Below are 18,782 nucleotides of genomic sequence, written 5' to 3'. Positions count from 1 at the left end.
CTGCCTTTAATTTGCTTTATTATGCTCAAGTACTGCAACACATGAACCACAGCATGCCTATTATGAGGAGACGGTTCAGAGGTTCTGTCTTCCCACCCAGTACTATACTGCTTAACGTGCTTGTGGCACAGTCAAAACTACACCACTAGACATTATCCTGAATTATCTGGAACACAGACACTACAATAATCACTCAGGCACTTAACTGATCTGGCCACCATAGTCTGTCATATTTGATTATAGATGAGTTTATTGTAACAAACATCAGTGCCAGAAGTTGGATCTCATCCTCCTTTGCTATGATAAACTTCACCGGGAAAAGACAGAAAAACATGCAAACTCATCATTTCTAAGTAATTTTTTAGGAGGGCACTATTTCTTACAGAGATGATATGTGAACCCACGATACTTACATTGTCCAGGGACTACACAGTGACTACAAAGGCACCTATTAAATTAAACTTTCATTTATAATTTCTGTACTGGGAATGACAGATATTTCGAAACAAATAAACAAGCCCCCTTTCAGCATTGAAGGATTAATGGGAGAATTATTGACCATACATACCATAAAGACCCCATCGTGTCAAGATGTGCTTGAACCACAGGAATTGTGTTTTATTATCTCAAAGCCCAGAGGTTTATGCCAGTGTTAGAATTCCCAGATTACTAACTTATTAGACCTCATTGCTGCTGTGTCACTAAGCTGTTGCACACATGCAACATCCCTGTGTCAAATGATTTATGTTCCAAACCACATACAGTGCAATCACAGTAACTTTCAAGACCCATTTAACAATACTCTACACAATAAATTTCAAGGTTGCACTTCTAAATCTCTTCACGTTGACTTGTATGGGGAGGTTAATGAGAAGATAAATTAACAATTTTTCTTGAAGTAGAAAGGCAGGGTCCTCAGACAAAAACAAACCCCCGACCAATCTGGCCACTGTAGTTTCCCATTTGCGAACATGCCTGAAGCTTCCGCACCCCTCAGTTCTCCAAAAACCAAAGTATGTCTCTTACATGAGTTATTAGTATTAATGATACGTAGTTACAGCTCCGTCTTTCATATGGTCAGTCTATTTGACCAGTTCTTCTACTCAGGACAATTTTAAAAATGTAAGTGTATGTTACTGAAAAAAAAAAACAAATGCTTTTTCATCTGGGTTGATTAGTTGATGAGGCTCAGTTGGTTCCCTTTATCTTTGCTACTGTTCAACTCTGTGGATGTATTTAAAATTCTGCAGCGTGATCTATATACCAATAGGCTAGTAATGAAAAATCTACATAGTGCCTCTTTAAAGTTATAAAGACTATAAAGAACTTCAGCTGTGTATCACAGCTTAGGAAAAATAAGCTTCAGGGCTGCTACAAACAGCCGGTACATGTTACTAGAATTGTGCTGCTTCTAACCTATGTACTATTTCCAAATAAAGCTCAACAAAAAGCAGAGGAAGGGAAAGTGATGTGAAGTTGTAAAAACCTTCACAGAGTAAAATTTTGCAAACTGTAGTTTGCCAAACATACAAATGAAAGAAATATGCACGTCTAAACTCAAGTGCTTCTCTTAAAGATTTCATTTTCAAGAGTCTTCTGTAGGCAGCAAAAACCAGCAAACTAGGTCAGCACAAACACATTCCCTTTGAGTTAGTTCTTCTCTTGCTCCCCCATCTGCCGTGTGTATATCAGTGTCTCTAGAACCATCTCTGCTCCTTTATTACAATATTTGCGAAGCTCAGTTACATCTCAGTAATGTTCAACCCCCGACCCTCAACTCAGGTAGGGCTAAGAACTTGGAAATTAGTCAAAATAATTCCCATAGTGCCACTTCTCCAGAAAAGATGATGGATGTATTTAGGACATGCTAAAAAAGAAGGCAGAGCATCTGTTCTACCAGGTGTCCCAGCAGTCGTCTAGAACACATCGATATGGCTGCCTACAGTAATCTCTCTCTCAAACGCTACTCAAAGAGCATATGGGGCACAATATGGACAACTTGCAGACCGTGATCCAGAAGAGAAAGGATGATGTTCTTGTTTTGGGCACAGTAGAAAGGATTCAGAAATTCTTACTTACTGTCTGCACAGCAGCTTCATAGCACATATATCCTAGCAAAGTAAATCTCATAAAATAAATGCAGACTTCTAGGTTAAAGATTCACTTGTCCTGGACAGGATGCTGAGGCTATATTTCTAAAGGTAAAAGACATTCAATTATTGACCTAAGTATGAGGTCTCTGAAATTCATAGAAACAGAATAATGATGCAAAAAGTGTCACAGAACAAAGACATCATCATCCTAAATGAAAACAGTTATTTCAGCATTTTGTCTAATTTTGTTTTGAGCTAGTCACATGATTCTTCCTCTAGATCCCCCAGAAAGCCCAGGGAACGCATCTGTAACAGCACAATCTATGACATCTTACAAAGCTTTTAATCTTTACTTTCAAAGCACTTCTCCAGGTTACCCCTTTGAATCTCTCTAAACAGCTTACACCCTTTTGTAAAACCTGCACTTCTCAAATGGTTTAGACAGTTCTATGTTCCTGCTACTAGTTGATCATGCCCGTCTGTACGAAATCAAACATTTCCACTAACAGGATTTTCATGAAGATACACTGTTCAGCTAACCACGTCTCCCCTCTTCTTCCCTACTTGTCTAAAAGCAGATTCATATCAGAAGATGCTTATCCACAAAAATCAAAAGCTTTCCTTTTCATTTATCATCTTGTCACGTGCCTCATCTTTCACTTCTTTGTCCTTTAAAACTTCGCAGCATACAGTCACACTGACTGCCTCTGACATGCACCAATACTGCCAATGTCAGTGTCACCTGCTGGAAACACGACCTGCTGTATGGCAAGCACGACAGCTCTGTTAATCATCTCCTAAACAGACCCCATCTACCATTCAACTTCGTAGTTTAGCTTCCCAACGTAACAGTAATAGAGAGATGAAAGCATCTACTCAAGACATGGTTTTCTGAGCACTGCAGAAATGCTGGTACAATTCAGAGAAGCCAAAATTAATTTTACTCTGTCACTTTTACCATTTCCATTCTTCTTAAAAATTTTCAACTCTAGAAAATGCACATGGAACTAAAGCCTTCACACCTAAGTCAACCCTCATTCGAACATTTCATATAATTTCCAGCAGCACCAATTGCTGCATAAAACACATACCACTCATTTGTTCCATGCTCCATCAGCCTTGTGGTACTACACCTACCTGCTGTAGAAGATGAACATGATACAGGGTCACTAGTTGATCGGACTATATTTGAAATTCGGTATTTTGTAATGTGATGTTGCTGGGCAGCGCTCTCGTGGCCGCTCGCGTTGGATGAAGTATTTGCGGGCCCAAAACAGGGAGAAGTCTGGGAAGGGACAGGAGGCTGGCCAAAGACTGCACAGCAGATTTTCTTTTGTTTCAAAGGCGGCGTGGCATTACTCTTCTGAGCAGAACTCTGCAGTTCTCTTTCGAAAGGGCTGAAATTCTCTGAGGAACAGTCCAAGGGCCTGCTGCGGGCACAGTTCTTTTCCTGTCCTTGAGACTTGTACGTAGAGGCTCGGCTGAGGGAACTGTCACCCTCATCAGGAAAACCCTCTGAGCGAGTTCTGTGGAACCTGCAGCGGGGGCTGTAATCCAGAGTGCTGCAGCTCTGGTCCGTAGCCCCTTTGAGGGTTGTACAGCAGGGAGAAAGATCTGCAGAAAGGAGAGATCCCTGAACTTCCAGAGAACAAAGATCTTCAGAGGAGCAGCTCTGGTCTGGGCTATCAACAGCCTCAGAGACCATCAAAGAGGTGCTCTCAACAGAAACTGCAAAACAAGAGATTCAGAGAGAAATAAAGATATTTTGCCTCTCTCCCATTCCCCCCCCCCCGCCCTGTTTTCAATATACTGATTTAAGTTCAGTAATTGGCAAGTATATCAGTAATTCCTCAAAAGCTTTCAGATGACAGAATGCCAAAGCAAGAAAGATTGAAGTCATTTACTTATTTCTAGTGTCCTTCAGCAAAGATAAGTTGTGCTGTCCTCAGATATTTTCTTCAACTAATAATACTTCGGTATGAGTGCTGAAGCATGCTTATCTGTAACTACCTCTGAACAGGAACAGCAATTTCACTACTACTTTCTCTGGTAAACAGTGAGAGATTGCCTGTGGCAGAAAAAGTAAAACTTTACACAAATGCTGAAAAAACATGGCTCTGATCACTTTTTAAACCCATCACTACTGTCAATATTAGGGGACACCTGCCAGTCTATTCATCGATACGATACGAATATGATGTGGAAAAAGTATTTGATGGAAGTTTTACTAAAATAATTATTTCATACAAACTGCTCAACTTCTCATGATCCACTGAGACTGTACTGTTTGAAAAGCCCTCCGTATCAACAGAAATGGTAAGGAGGCCTATTCTAGGAACTTTTAAACTTTAAACAAACAGGCTCTGTGCTGCTACTCATCGCATTCACACATCTACGCTTCAGGCAGTAAGCTTCCTATTCAGGCTTCTGGAAGCCATGCAGGAAACTACTACATGGAGAAGGCATGTGGACTATCAGGAAGGCACCCATGCTTGCTGATAATGAGAAACAAACTGACAGTTATGTGCGTGACTTCAAAGAGAACTGACAGTTGCCATATCTGCCTTCAAAGGGCTTTATGGAGCATGCTTTGTTGAGCAAAACTCTCCTCTCTATTTCCAGCCACATCAGTTTATGACTGTGCAAAGGTGATTCTTGCCATGAACAATCTGACAGCAAATCCTTTTTTTTTCCATTGGGAAGGGCAGAAGAGAAGGAAAAATCCACTCAGAAGTCCTACTGCATCTTTCTCAAGTAGACAAACGCAATGCTATGATTACCTTGTGTGCTGAAGTCCAGGGTCATGTTCCTCTCACCCACACTTGATTCAGATATTTGCTGATCAGCACCAGAGACCTAAATGAAAATTGTTTAATGAAACAGCACGTTCATCTGCAATTTACCAAAACAAAGTACAGTGCTGATGATCTTAAGAACACACCTGACAATATGGAATAACTATCATATAAGCAGCTCTTCAGATTGGAAGTTATTTAAAGATATAGTATTTTACAATGTGTTTGGGTCAGGAACAAATGTGGGGCAAAGGAACGTGCTTAAAGCAATTTTTCATTTCTCCAGACTCTACAAGCTAAATTCATCTTGAATTCACAGGCAGCTGGGGCTGCAGGCCCACATTACGAAACTTAATGTCTGCAATGCTTAAAACTAATGGTTTTGTTACAGGCAATCTCTTTTTCTACAGTCTGCATTTTTCCATATTACACTTTTTCTCCACTATGTTGTATCACCCTAAAATAGGATCAAGAACAACAGAATCCATAAAAACAAGCACAAGAGCAGTCTTTTCCTTTGGTTATTTGCCAAATGTATTTTTAAGCCCTATAACATCATTGCCACCCAACGTGGCCGATGCAGGGTGCTCTCCAGCCTATCAGAGGTTGCTGAAGGGAGATAATACTAGGACTCACCTTTTTTCCGAAAGGATGGATCTCAGTGGGTAACTTCCCTTCACTTTTGAGAATCATGTGAACAAAATACAGAATCAGTCCTGCTGGAAAGACTTGATCCATTAAACACCTGAAATTTAGGAAATTTTCTTTCTACTGATTTGAATAGACTTTGGATTGGACTTTTTTGCCAGTCTCATTAGATTGTTAGCAGTTCTTTGGGATCATGAGTATTAAAAAAATGGTTCCAATAAATAGCTGGTAACAATAAATGAGAAAAATATGAAAAGAAAAGTTGAAGGGAATGAGATCGATACCATCTTTAGCAGAAAGCATCGTATCTTCTTCTGTTTGTAGGACCTCAATTAACGAGTAAAAGCTTATTACGGTTGGTGACAGTCTAGAAATAACCATCAGTCACCTCTGTGAAAACCTTTTTGTCAAGAGCTTAATTTGTTTCTGGCCTTCTAAAACATTGAATGTGACATTATTACTCTGAAGCTATTAAGGAAAGAGCTTCCAGTGCACATGCCAGTGTAGACTGATGCACACGTATATATGCATAACTTACTGTGCTTACTATGTTTTTTTATACCTTTCTATCTGTCCACAGCTTACACCATGATCAAGCAATCAGGAAACTTCTGATACAAATTTAGTTTTTAAAAGTGATTTTAAGTCTAAGGGTTAGCAAATACAACTCTCAAAAAAGAACAGTACCAGAAATACTTTAACTCAGCAATAGATGGACAGAGGACTAGGAAGCAAAGGCAAAATCACTCATATTTTTAAACAATCTGCTTCAAAATTTCTTGGAAGTATCTTTCTTTATTGAAGCAGAATATTGTATCTATGGTAAAAAAAAAAAAATTAGTGGTGTCACTCTAAGTTGCAGACCATTCCTGGAACCTAACTGGGGGAACTGTTGGGGACTAGTTGGAAAAGAAGTGTTCTCAAATGCTCTCTGTTGCTGGAGAAAATTCAATCAGACCACCTATATTTTTGGAAGAAATAATATAATGTTTTAACGGTGTTTGTTTCTTTTTAAAAGTCTAAGGGTTCTTTTTAAATCTAGGTGGTTTCAAAAATTCTTAATCATTGACAGGAAAATATCTGCTGAATATTTGTGCTGAAACATTTATTGACCTTCTACATTCTCTCAGTCACCTGGCATCTGTAGTGACATTGTCTAGTACCTATAAAATGCCCGAGTACCTATGAGTTACATGCAAGGTTGAGGTTTTGGCAAACCCATACTAATGAAAAAGAATCATCTGTAGCTTTGATCTAGTAAATGTAAAATTTGTTGTTACTCTTGAAATCAAAATATTGCATCTCTCAAAGAAATACCCTATTTTACAGGCAAAAGAAATACATACATTGTATTTACATACCTTAGTTTCCAATCACACAAACATTTCTAGATTACGACAGTTCAATCTTCATGTCCTTTTTTTTTTGTTCTCTGCTTAGTTTGCCAGAGGGAACACTTAGAGCATTGACAGAATTTTTTGACCTGGGAATAAGACAACTAAGCTCATTTGACACAAGACACAGAGCAGCTATCAGTACTCTGCTTTGACATCTTGTTGGAACAGAGCTTACAGAGAACACACCATGGACCCAAGGCGTATTCCAACACAGGTGGGAGACAACTATTTTACCTTGCAGTTAGGTGTTAATATTGGGAGTCCTTCAGATCACCTAGGGTAAGGATTCATGTCTTACTCAGGAAAACTACAGAGAGGAACTGTTCTCTGCATTCCCCTCCATGCAACGAGATCTGTATCAGCCTTTCACATCCTTTGGAATTTAGAAGGACACAAAAGCTCATCTGCTGGACATCGCATCCCTTCTCAGGCTCTGCCTCAATCTCAGACACTCCTATGGAGGCTGAAAACCTCGTAGCAACACACCTAAAGACATGGGGCTGCATAAAGAAGATAACATTCTTAGAGGTGACTCTTTACTATATGAATCAAAGGACACAGCCTCTCAGCTTAACTTCTGCATGCTTGCTCATACACTGCAGACTATATTATGTTACAGTTTTCCCTAAGTACAACTTCTGGAAATTAAAAGCAAAACAACCAACCAACAAACCCCACAACCAAGCCTCAACAATATGACAAGTAAAGGATACAAATTTACACAGGCAGAAATTGCGTCTTGAGACCACATGGAAGACTCTGAATACTCCCCTCTATATAAAATCTGCCATGTACAGAAAAGCACTCATCATCTTTAAGGTTTATCGCTTAGGGCCTCATCAATAACTAGCATCCTTAATAGCGGGAAAATGAGAGATTGAGATTTTGGGCATGCAGAAGAAATCAGGGATATAATTTGAATTTTGGTTTCTTCTACTTTTTTCAGTATTTAGCCATCATCTGCAAAACGTAAGTCATTTAAACTTATCTGATCAATGTGTTAATTTTTCCTTTTCCTTCCCTTGTTCCTTCTCCATTCACAAGAATAATTGCTGAACGCATTTGGAATTGATTAACTTTCTTACTTGGGGGAAGGAGAACCATAGTTTTAGTTGTAGGAGACTGGCAACTTTTAGTTGGGTCAGAGCTTTGGTTCACACAGGGATGGCATGTGGTTTCATACAGGTTCCTGCACAGCCTCGGGTAACAAAACCTTATCGACTTGCCCATCCTCAGACATAAAGCTGGTAAAGACAGTCACTAAGCTACTGATAGGAAAAGGAAAGGAAAACCATGCTTTTAACAAGTCTGCACAGTCTACAGGTTAGTAAGCCTTATAAAACAGCCACTGGTATAATTCACCCAGAACCCCGATCTGTTTGTTCGTGTCTCTTCTATATCCTAGACAATACTTTGCATGGAAAACAGTGTGAAAAACATTGTTTTTCATAGTCATAAAATGGGAATTCCTTATCAGTATACATGGCAACAGCAATTTTTACTTAGATGCAACCACTTAAATTAGCACTGGCATTTCTGGTCCATGAAGTGCATGAAATACTGAGTCTAATTTGATACAATTTAATAAAATTCTAAGGACCTCAATCCACTGTAAAACAAACAAAACAAAACCTATTGCTTGATGCTCAGTAAGAGGTTTTACAATTATGACATTATTACATAATGGTTTCCAGAGTAAGTTCTGAAGCTAAAGCTCTGCCATGATTTCCATTGCAAAATCTGCCTTTGAGGGATTTATAAATCTATTTCAGTTCATACTGTACTGCAGCTTGGTGCATATTATATGGGAGCATTTGCATCATGTAAGAACTTAGGGCTCCATTTTGTTCCTCCTGTAGACCTAAAACTGTCTTAGACATTGGCTCCATTCCTCCATTCACAGATCGACTGGGACACTGACTGAAAAAAACCAGGTTCGGGCTTTTGTTGTCAAGAAAAGCATATGGCTACAAAGTCACTGTGTGGGCTTTAGCTAGCATTGCCAATGTACTGCACTTCTGATCCTCAGCACCTGGTGGGTGTTATTTTGCTCCTACAGGCTCTCTGAACCAGCAACTCTCAAGCATATATAAACTCACTCCTGGTAAGAAATGATATAATTATCGTCATTTAGAAATTAAAAGTCACCACTCATTTTCACTTGTGATTAGAACAAACGCTTTTGGAACCCAGGTGGCCAGAGATGAACAGGCAAGGCACTGACACTGACCCCGGATGCCCAAAAATAACAGGCAATACATCTACTTGTTAAAGCTCATGCTCTTTTTGCATGACTTTGCTGCTTTAAATTATGTCTTGTTAAATTACGCTTCTGTTATATGCTGGTGCTATTGCACTGCTGGATGTCGATGCTCATGCAAAGTATGATCCCAATTACAAAGTGATTTTGTGCTTTAAGTATTAATAGACACTTTTCTAAAGTTTACTTAGTACTACGTACAAATTCTTATCACAGATATGATCCTTCTCCTTCCCTCCAAATCATGTGTAATTCATACTGCTTTTGCCAGTTTGTTTGGGTTTTTTTTAATCACTGAAAAAAATCAACTCCTCCCGGGCTTGCAGGTTCCTCTGAGTTACTGTAAAGGAAAAACAATGGAACTTGGAAAAAAAATATTTTAGAAAGGAGATTGCCTCGGAAACTCCAATTTTGCTGTTCAGAAAAGAACTTCACTTACAAGCAGTTTATACCAATTCATTTTATTATAGTAAATTAAATCAAAGGTAGTGCAATGTTTGGCCTGTTCATTGTGGCAGGTGGTGGAGGTTATGATGTAAGGCAAGGATTAGAAGAGTTGTCTGAAGCTGCTTTATCAGTCACAGAAGTTGCAAAGTTAGGTGTATCTTGGAGGTTTTTAATTGTACAGGGACTGTGTGTCTCAGTGTTCTTTTTTTTCCTCAGACTTTCATCTTATTACTTGTCTTAATAATCTTTTTGGGTATAATAGTAAAAATTAATATAATTTCTTTAGTTTTGTGGTTGCAGTTGTGGTTTCCCCCAGTGTGAAAAAAACCACTAACAAACTTTACAATGTTATATTTTGGGGAAATGCAAAGGACTCCACTCTGTAATATGGGTGCAATCTGGCAATGTGAACTCACATGTTTCCACAGTGCGCTATTAACAACTGATAAGCAATATCTAGAATGTTTGACTCTATGTCACCCTCATCAGGATAACCCTCTGAGCGAGTTCTGTGGAACCTGCAGCGGGGGCTGTATTTTCCCATTTGTGACAGCTGATTCAATTACCACACAGAATAGAATGATAGAACGTTAGAATCATTTAGGTTGGAAAAGATCTTTAAGATCACCAGGTCCAATTGTTAACATAGCACTGCCAAGTCCCCCACTGAACCATGTCCCTACGTACCACGTCTACGTGTATTTCGAATACCTCCAGGGATGGTGACTCAACCATTTCCGTGGGCAGCCTGCTCCAATGCTTGACAACCCTCTTGGTGAAGAAATTTTTCCTAATATTCACACTACACCTCCCCTGGTGCAGCTTGAGCCCGTTTCCTCTCATCCTATCCCTTGTTACTCGGGAGAAGAGACTGACACCCATCTTGCTGCAACCTCCTTTCAGGTAGTTGTAGAGAGCGATACGGTCTCCCCTCAGCCTCCTCTTCTCCAGACTAAACAATCCCAGTTCCCTCAGCCGCTCCTCATAAGACTTGTGCTCCAGCCCCCTCACCAGCTTCGCTGCCCTTCTCTGGACATGCTCCATGCTCCAGCAACGCAATGTTCTTCTAGTGAGGGGACCAAAAGTGAACACAGTATTTGAGGTGTGGCTTCACCAGTGCCGAGTACAGGGGGACGATTCTGACAGTCCAGTGTCATACAACTTCTTTAACAGATGATACCAGCTGAAATATTACTACTCGCATAAGCATTTGCCCAACTATGCGCAAGTACATAAGGAGAATACACAACAAGTAAAATTTTAGTTAAACCCTTTTAAAGAAAATGGTCTGGGATTTTTTTTTTATTTTAGTTTTTAAAGAATATAAATATTTTCTAATGGTTCTTCCTCCAAAGTACAATTAACTCCTAAATTATTTTAGAACATTAGATTTATCTAAAATGGTTTCACATCATGAAAATTTGAAGACTTGTAAAGAATTTCCTTTGGCTTTCCTTACCTGACTGGCAGGTGTCTCTCCGATCACTGCCTCATAAGGAGGTGGCAGCTCAGTTGGATACAGCATTCCTGGGCTGTTAATGGTTACTTCATATAAAGCAGTGAATGGGGAATGAGGGAAGTCCAAGTGGAGACCTCTGTTTAAACACACAAACAAGCAAACTTCATTATTAAGAAATTGCATTGTATTTATTGGGTAAACTATTACCTACTCCACAGTGATGAAGAGCATTCTCTGAATTCAAAGCCAATATATAACAAAGAATTATATTGAAGAAATTTATTAGACAACCAAAAGGAAGCCCTCATTCACAGCTTCAAAATTGGATTTCACTTTGGATGCCAGCCATGTCTACCAGCCCATTTTGCAGTCATTAATGTCCTTCACTACTCCATAATAATGCACATCAATTGCAATGACTTCCTTAGAAGATTAAATCTCATATTCAAGTGTATAATGCTAACCAACTGTGAAAGGATTACCTATAAGCTGATCTCTGCTTCAAGTTCAGATACTGTTATTCTTGTCTTAGCTAAGTTCAATCACTTTGTATTACAGCAGTGCTTTAACACAAATCTTTCCGGGTGCACTCTAACAAGTTTGCAGAAAGTGTATGCAATCTCTCTGGAAAAGCAGCACCTAATGTAAGTGAAAGACATTACTTGGCTTCATATTCTTTGAAAGAGCTTCATAGTCTGTAGCTCAGAATTATGTGATGACTGTAACTACAGGGAAGAAGAATCACCTCTGTGCCTCTATCGCTGGTGTGCAGGTGTATTCTGGTGGGTAGTAGGGTGGAGGTGGTATTGGTGGTATGAACTCATCGAAATCCAAGGTCTGATGCAGGATGGTTCCATGTGGAGTCATGCAGTCAGGATTGGTAGAATGTGGCCTCGGTGGCAGAAACTGAAAATGAACACGTCAAGTTCTTTCAGATGCTAGAAACATCATCACAATAATAAAAATTTTAATACAAGGTCAGTATTAGCAACCCTGACCAATACCCAATTTCATTAAAATCCATACCGAAATCAAAGACACATTTCTGGAAGCATAAGAATACTTAAGATCAGTGAGGTTGGTAAGTCAAATTGCCAAAATATAGCACAAGATTTTACTAAAGACACAGAGAGGCCTGTGCCTCAAAGTCAGTCACTCTTGGAATGCAGAAAATAGACATTTGAAATTAAATAGCTTTTCAAGAAATACTTCTACCTTGTGATACAATTTTATTACAGCACTAGATAATCAGTCATATTTTAATAACTGATGAACTACAGACAACTACTAAAATAACTATTTGCATCTTTTTCTTTCCAATCTGAAATGCCTTGTGCTTATAGAGAAAAAAATCAACCACACTCTCCCCAAAACACCCAAATAAACTGGAAACAAGCTACCACTTCGTTCATTAAATTTTGAATAAGACAACTACAAATATCCCACCTATTTTTCATTTTAACAAAAAAGGCCATTTATAACTATTTTTTATTATTCTTGTAAAAAAAAAATATCCTTAACAGCCATTTGTGGTTGGGTGATATAGACACTGCGCACTTAAATGTAGTATAAAGGTTTTAAATACTGGTATGAAAATAAGAAAAGGATTTATTGCATATAAACATCTCAAAACCAAAAAGAAAATAACCACACAAAGTAATAAAAAGTAATACTACTGAGAACTGTCCATTTGTGACAGAAACCTAATCAACTTCTAGCATGGCAGTGATATCAAGAAGCCAGTCTGATACCTGCAGTATCAGAAAATACTGTAATTTTACAAGTCTTCTAGCAAAGGCTTGAACTACTTCAAGACCAAGTATGGACCATTCTGCAGATCACATGGAACCCAGCCACGGTGACCTGGCTTTATATGGTCCCCATGGGTAAAAGAGGATCAAAAAACAATCCAAAACCACAGAAAAATTCCTTCTTCTCCACGCAAGCTTCTACTGTCATATCACTTTTCCTGGATCAGTAGAAGATTTGGTCTTGCTTTTCTAAACAAGTGAACTAAGAAAATTTGCTGAAGGTACATTTCTCTTTTATACTAGAACAAGAGAACATGTGCCTTTGTAGTGTTGTCTCACTACATTATTATTTGTTTAAATCCATGATAAAGCCTTAAGAAGCTGTGAAATAAAAGGAAAAATGCTTATACTTAGGAGATCCAGCAATAGAAAGTAAATTATCTTAATTTTTAATGTCACAGTTTTATATTTTTCACTTTTCCAAATTTATCTTGGTGCAGTTGTGCTGAATTTACATTACCATAGAAATGATACAGGCCTTTGGTATTTAAAAGGCTGAGTTACATCTTAATTCCACTAAACACACTCTATGTATGATGTTTCAAAGGTCAAAGCTGTGATAATGCAACACAACAGAGGGTCAGGAGGACCAATTTCAATTGTTTGTGAAAATGAACTATTAGTTGCTTACTAATCAGCTCTCTAGAGATATTTTCACAAATAACTATTAAATAAAGAACCTCCTCTGTAGAATATGTTATATCATTATATCTTACAGACAATGAATGACTTTCAGCCATTGTAGTCTACTGATGGCACAGGAATAAAAGACATGACATCTACTTGATTTACTCTTTGTTACATAAAATGTCTGATGCTCTTAAGCACTGTCTCTCATGAGATGTGATGCTGTTACCCTGAGAATATCAGACTTTCTACAGGTTTGTCTTACAGAATAAAAATACATTTTTGCAGTCATTCAGTCTAAATTCACCTGATCTTTCAACAGTCATTTCCCAAACTGTTATATTACATTAATATTGACTGTTAAACACCAAACTTCTGCCATAAGTGATACAATTGTCAGCAACCACCAGTATGCTACCATGCCAAATGTATTGAAGAATCTTTTAGGAAAAAAGGAAGCAAGACAATCTTTAATGTAGTGACTGAAAAACTGTATAAGAATTTATCATAACAAAGACAAGTATCTGTACACTCTGGCTCACATTTTGTACCCTAGTTTATTCCACCAACATGACTACACTGATTTTCCTAGTAGAGTTGATAATTTGGACCATTTTTACAGAATGGAAACTAATCAATTTTACAACTTACTTTACCTTCTCCCAGACTATTTCCATATACTGCCATGGAACCCAAGCTTTGGTTTGCACCAGAGAACTTGTAGCTCCATCCCTTCAGTTCTTGAGTTCCCTGGGGCTTCTTTCATTCAGCCATATATAAGGAGCAATACTCCTCAGAACAAGGTAATTAAACACATAGCACTTTTACAGTAAGTGAACTATCAGCATACGTTTTGTGGGATGTGACAGAAGGGAAAGGTGTTAGTTACACAGGGTAGAAGAGGCTATGGTTCAAGAAGGAAAAGACCTAATGTTTAGATGCAGTTCAGTTTAACAGTAGAATCATTCGCATCCCTTTCAAGAACCTTTACTGCAAATACGAATCACGGCAACAAACTCTGTGTGACCAATGCTGAAAACGCGTGACAAAACAGACATGAAAGATGCACATATTTGGGGTGGGGTGGGGGGTGTGTGTTTATAAACAACAGTTTACCTGTGTGATATCATCCTACCGGAAGGCACAGAAATTAAATTGAAAAAGGCTGTAAGAGGAAGACTAGCAGGAAATTAAACAATAGCAAATATAAGGGATTATCACAAAGAACAGACATCTTTGAGAAAACAATTTGAGAGCTATTAAGTGGGAATTAAATCACGTCTTATTCCATACTACCCTTTCTACTAATCTCTACTAGCCTGCAGAAGTTTATTCTTCCTACAGTAAAAAGTATTTCAAAAAACTTCAAGGGTTAGCCTCAAATGGTGAAGGCTGGCAGTGTCTCAGCGAAGACTTAATAGCAAGTCCGTAGGTAAGAAAGTGAGAAAATGCAAACAGCTGACAAAACTGGACTAGGCAGAGGACCACTGACAAAAGCTTTCACAAGGAAACATGCACTGTTGGTATTAGAAGACAGTTATTACTAAATAATCAGTCTCAACATGTTGATAGCAATAGGACAGACAACAACAAGAACTGCCAAACCAAAAATGGGAGTGGCCTGTTTGGTCACAGGTATAAACAAGATCAAGTTGCATTCAATGTCATTTCAAAAACTATAGCTCACATTATGGAACAACTCACAAAGCGGGTCTTCTAGCCAGACTTTTGGGATTAAACCAATGGCCACTGCAGAAGCAATGGATAGAAGACAGTTGCAGACAAGGATAAACAGCACCACTGGTAGACACTGTAAATAGCCAACACTGTTAAAAGCTTTGCATAACTTTATAGCTATCAATATATATTTTGAACATATTTACTAGGCACAAATCGATATCCCCTGGCTCTGGAAATCCCAATAACTCAACTGTTTCTGTTGACCACCTGGAGCTGCTGGATATCGGGAGCTTTCAGAAATTCAACAGACTATGAAATACAGATCCAGAATTCATGCTCTTCTTTTAGGAAAGAGACAACCTTATGTTTGAAGCTTGGCTTTCAAACTATTATACACATGCAGTTTTTTTCTCATCCTTGGACTAAAGATTTCCTTTAGCCTGTGGAATGCGTCTGGTACCTAGCAGGCATTATACACAGATCAGTGCATGTGCAAAATGGATGTGCAACATAGTGCACACGTTGCTCACAGAATTTTGTGTGTTTTAATTGGGCACGCCTAACTTTGACAGAGTTGAACAGCCTGATTTAAATAGCTTTCATCTTTATTTCATACTAAGGACTACTTTATTTTCTATTTGAAGTTATGAAGGAAGAATAAATCATGCTAACTGGTTGCAGCAAGGTAAACAAGGAAGCTGTACAATGCTGCAGTTTTGCACGCACTTCTTGGACCTGAATTCAATGAAGCAGCTAGCTGTGGCATCAGCAGCAGTTGTTAGCAAGCAGAGAATTAGAAACACAAATGTTAGAAGCACACCACTTCCAGCAGGAGCAGAAGAGGTAACATTTTTCTGAAAATGCAGTTGTGCTCAAGGGTCTGTGTGCCATCGTACTGAGAACTCCACGCAGCCAGTGATGTAGGGCTGGACACCACTGACCTTCTCAGCAAGCTTAGAAGCTGTAGCAAGACACATATGCTGTCACTTCCCAGGGAAGAAGGCAGTGCTTTGTAGAATAAGGAACTCTTCTCTCAGTTTTTAGCTCTTCAAGGTGAAATAAACACCATTAGATAGATATGAATAAGACTGTAAAACTCACTCTCTTTTTTTATTGTCAGACCAAATTTCCAGCTCTTTACTCAGAGGTCATCTGAAAGCTGGTCACTGAAGTGACCAGAATGACTGGAGTTTATTATTTATGTTTGGAAAATTGTGAAGATATTGAAGTAAAAGCTGACAGAGGAGTCTCAATTAAGGAACTGAAGAAACGGCAAATAAGGACTGTTAACATAATCCTCTTATGAAAAAGTTACCCAATGTGATACAACGTGGTAAGTCCTTCCACCTGAGATCTGTGAGACTAAGACCTCTTCATCAGTATTTCCAGGTATGGGACATCCCCACTAAACATCAGCAAAGACATCCTCTATTCTATACATTCGGCAGCTGATCAGCACTATTGACTCCATGTAAACGACAGTGCTGGGATTCACTGCTTAGCAACTATGACATACCTAAACCAGTAATTGCCATACATCAGTACATGACTGGTGCTCTGAGGGATTCTTCTTATTTAGAGTATTTCCCATATCTGCATGTAATTAATTCTGCCTTCCATATCACATTTAATAAATTTACTATGTAACTTTCAAATGAGTCCTTTGGAGACTCCAGGGTTCATTATCCTCATTTCAGTCTCGATATGTCATTTATAAAAATCTGCTAATTCTTGGGAATGGGAAATAAAAAATTATCATTGCAAATAATTAAATATTGGCATATTATCTATAGTAAAAGCTCTTTGCAATACACTTGGCTCTATAATTCTGTCTTCAATTAACTGTCCTCCTCCTGGACATGTTGCTTTTTTTTCCTTTTCTGAAGCACTGGAATCAATATCTCCTGGACGGAAATGTAGATACTAATTGTCTGCAAGAACAGAAGGATCATGGCTGACACTACTGATTTGTCCCTGATCTTAATGGGAAATTACAACACAGGAAATATTTTTATAAGGAAAACATAGATTCGAATATTTCTGCTCCACTGTTTACAGTTGTTTTTCCTATAACCATCACAAGTCATTAGCTCTGTAGTCTCAGATGGATTGGTCTGTGACACATCTTTCTTGTAAGTACTGACGATATTTTAAATAGTCTTAAATATTAAATATTCTACCAATAAAATCTGAAATGGAAAATGGTACTTTTTCAAAAAAATGTTGTAAGCTTTCCTACACCAAAAGGGAATATTCATCCAACCGTACGTACATTCAGGATGTTTCTATGGATATGCATCATTTGCAATGCACATTTCTAAAAAGACTGTCATGTGGACTTTACAGGACCCTTCAGTGAGCTTTGTGCTAAAAAATGTAATATTTAGGTTTTGATATTATTAGGTTAAATTATAAAAATTATGTAATAATTCAAGATTAAGTGTCATTTAATTTGAAGCTTCATCCTGAAGGGGGTTTATTATTACTATTCCACCAGGATAAGGGGTTAAACAATGCCAGCAAGATATTACCCTCAGAGGTAATACAGAGGTTCTTTATTTAAGGCGTTTGAGTAGAAATATTAACTATAGCCTATTAAATTAATGACATGCTAAATTATCATTATGGCTGATGAAAACGGTAATGAAATGTTACAGCTTGCATGTGTCATCATTACCTTATTTCCTTTACAAAATAACAGATTGTTTCACGTAACACGAAGAACAGTTACTAACAGTGATGGTGATAAAATCAGAATACACTGAATGATATCAGTGCCAGTATTTCTAGGATAAGTACTGTATAAACATATTTGGAGTGGCAGGACGACTGGAATAGGTGTATTTCACGCTTTAGCTTGGCCACAGCGGGTGTAATTTCTTGTATTGCTTTGTTTAATGCAGGCAGCTATCTTTTGAAGAAAACAATGAATTTTTGCAGTAGCCATTCATCAGACAAGATGCAAACTGAAACTGCCTTAGGCAACAAGGGAAATATCCTGGAAGTGACAGCTTGGTTATTAAGAGATGTTTCTTCACATTACAGAACCTTGATGTAATCTGACTTGATTCATATTTATCTGATGGAGGAGTGTGTACACAGGAAGCACAATTCTGGGAAGCCCTGTAATGGAGTGCAGCCTTAAACTGAGGTAGTGAAACACGTAACAAATGCTATTTCAGTCTTTAACTATGGTATCACTTACTCTTGCAGCTTTAGTACAATTGGGAGATTTTTTTTCCTGAGCAACTGTACATACTTAACAGGGTGAGAAAAGTTAAAGCGAGGTGAAAAATTCGGGATATTTTCTGAAACAGTCAACTCAAAGAAGGAACAACATAGTAAAATATGTTTTTGTGTCCCACACAACAGTACAAAAGTAAAAACTAAAGGGAACCAAGATATAATGCAATGAAAATAGTTTGCAATATTTTGCAGTACTTTGTTCTTTAACACTTGAAACCAAGCGTGTGTTTTGGTGGGATTATTTTTAACCAAAAAGCCCCCTTCAAATTTATTGGAAAATTTAAGCTGTGCTTACTACCTGATAGCTTGTGTTTATATT

General features: G+C 38.2%; 1 protein-coding gene across 1 annotated transcript in view; it reads right to left on the bottom strand.

Annotated features, from left to right (window-relative positions):
* The window catches only part of ENTREP2 (endosomal transmembrane epsin interactor 2), a gene marked incomplete at its 3' end in the record, with an annotated part of 48,830 nt that overhangs the window by 4,232 nt on the left and 25,816 nt on the right, over positions 1-18,782 (bottom strand). The window contains 6 exon segments of the mRNA XM_082005252.1: positions 3,231-3,821; positions 4,874-4,949; positions 11,100-11,235; positions 11,845-12,005; positions 14,654-14,668; positions 14,672-14,716. Of these exon segments, the coding sequence (XP_081861378.1) occupies positions 3,231-3,821; positions 4,874-4,949; positions 11,100-11,235; positions 11,845-12,005; positions 14,654-14,668; positions 14,672-14,716 (1,024 nt within the window).

The sequence above is a fragment of the Phaethon aethereus genome (assembly GCF_964289735.1).
Source record: "Phaethon aethereus genome assembly, chromosome: 12".
In the NCBI taxonomy this organism is placed as follows: Eukaryota; Metazoa; Chordata; class Aves; order Phaethontiformes; family Phaethontidae; genus Phaethon; species Phaethon aethereus.
The sequence above is the reverse complement of the archived record's forward strand: the minus strand, read 5'-3'. Positions and strand labels throughout refer to the sequence as shown.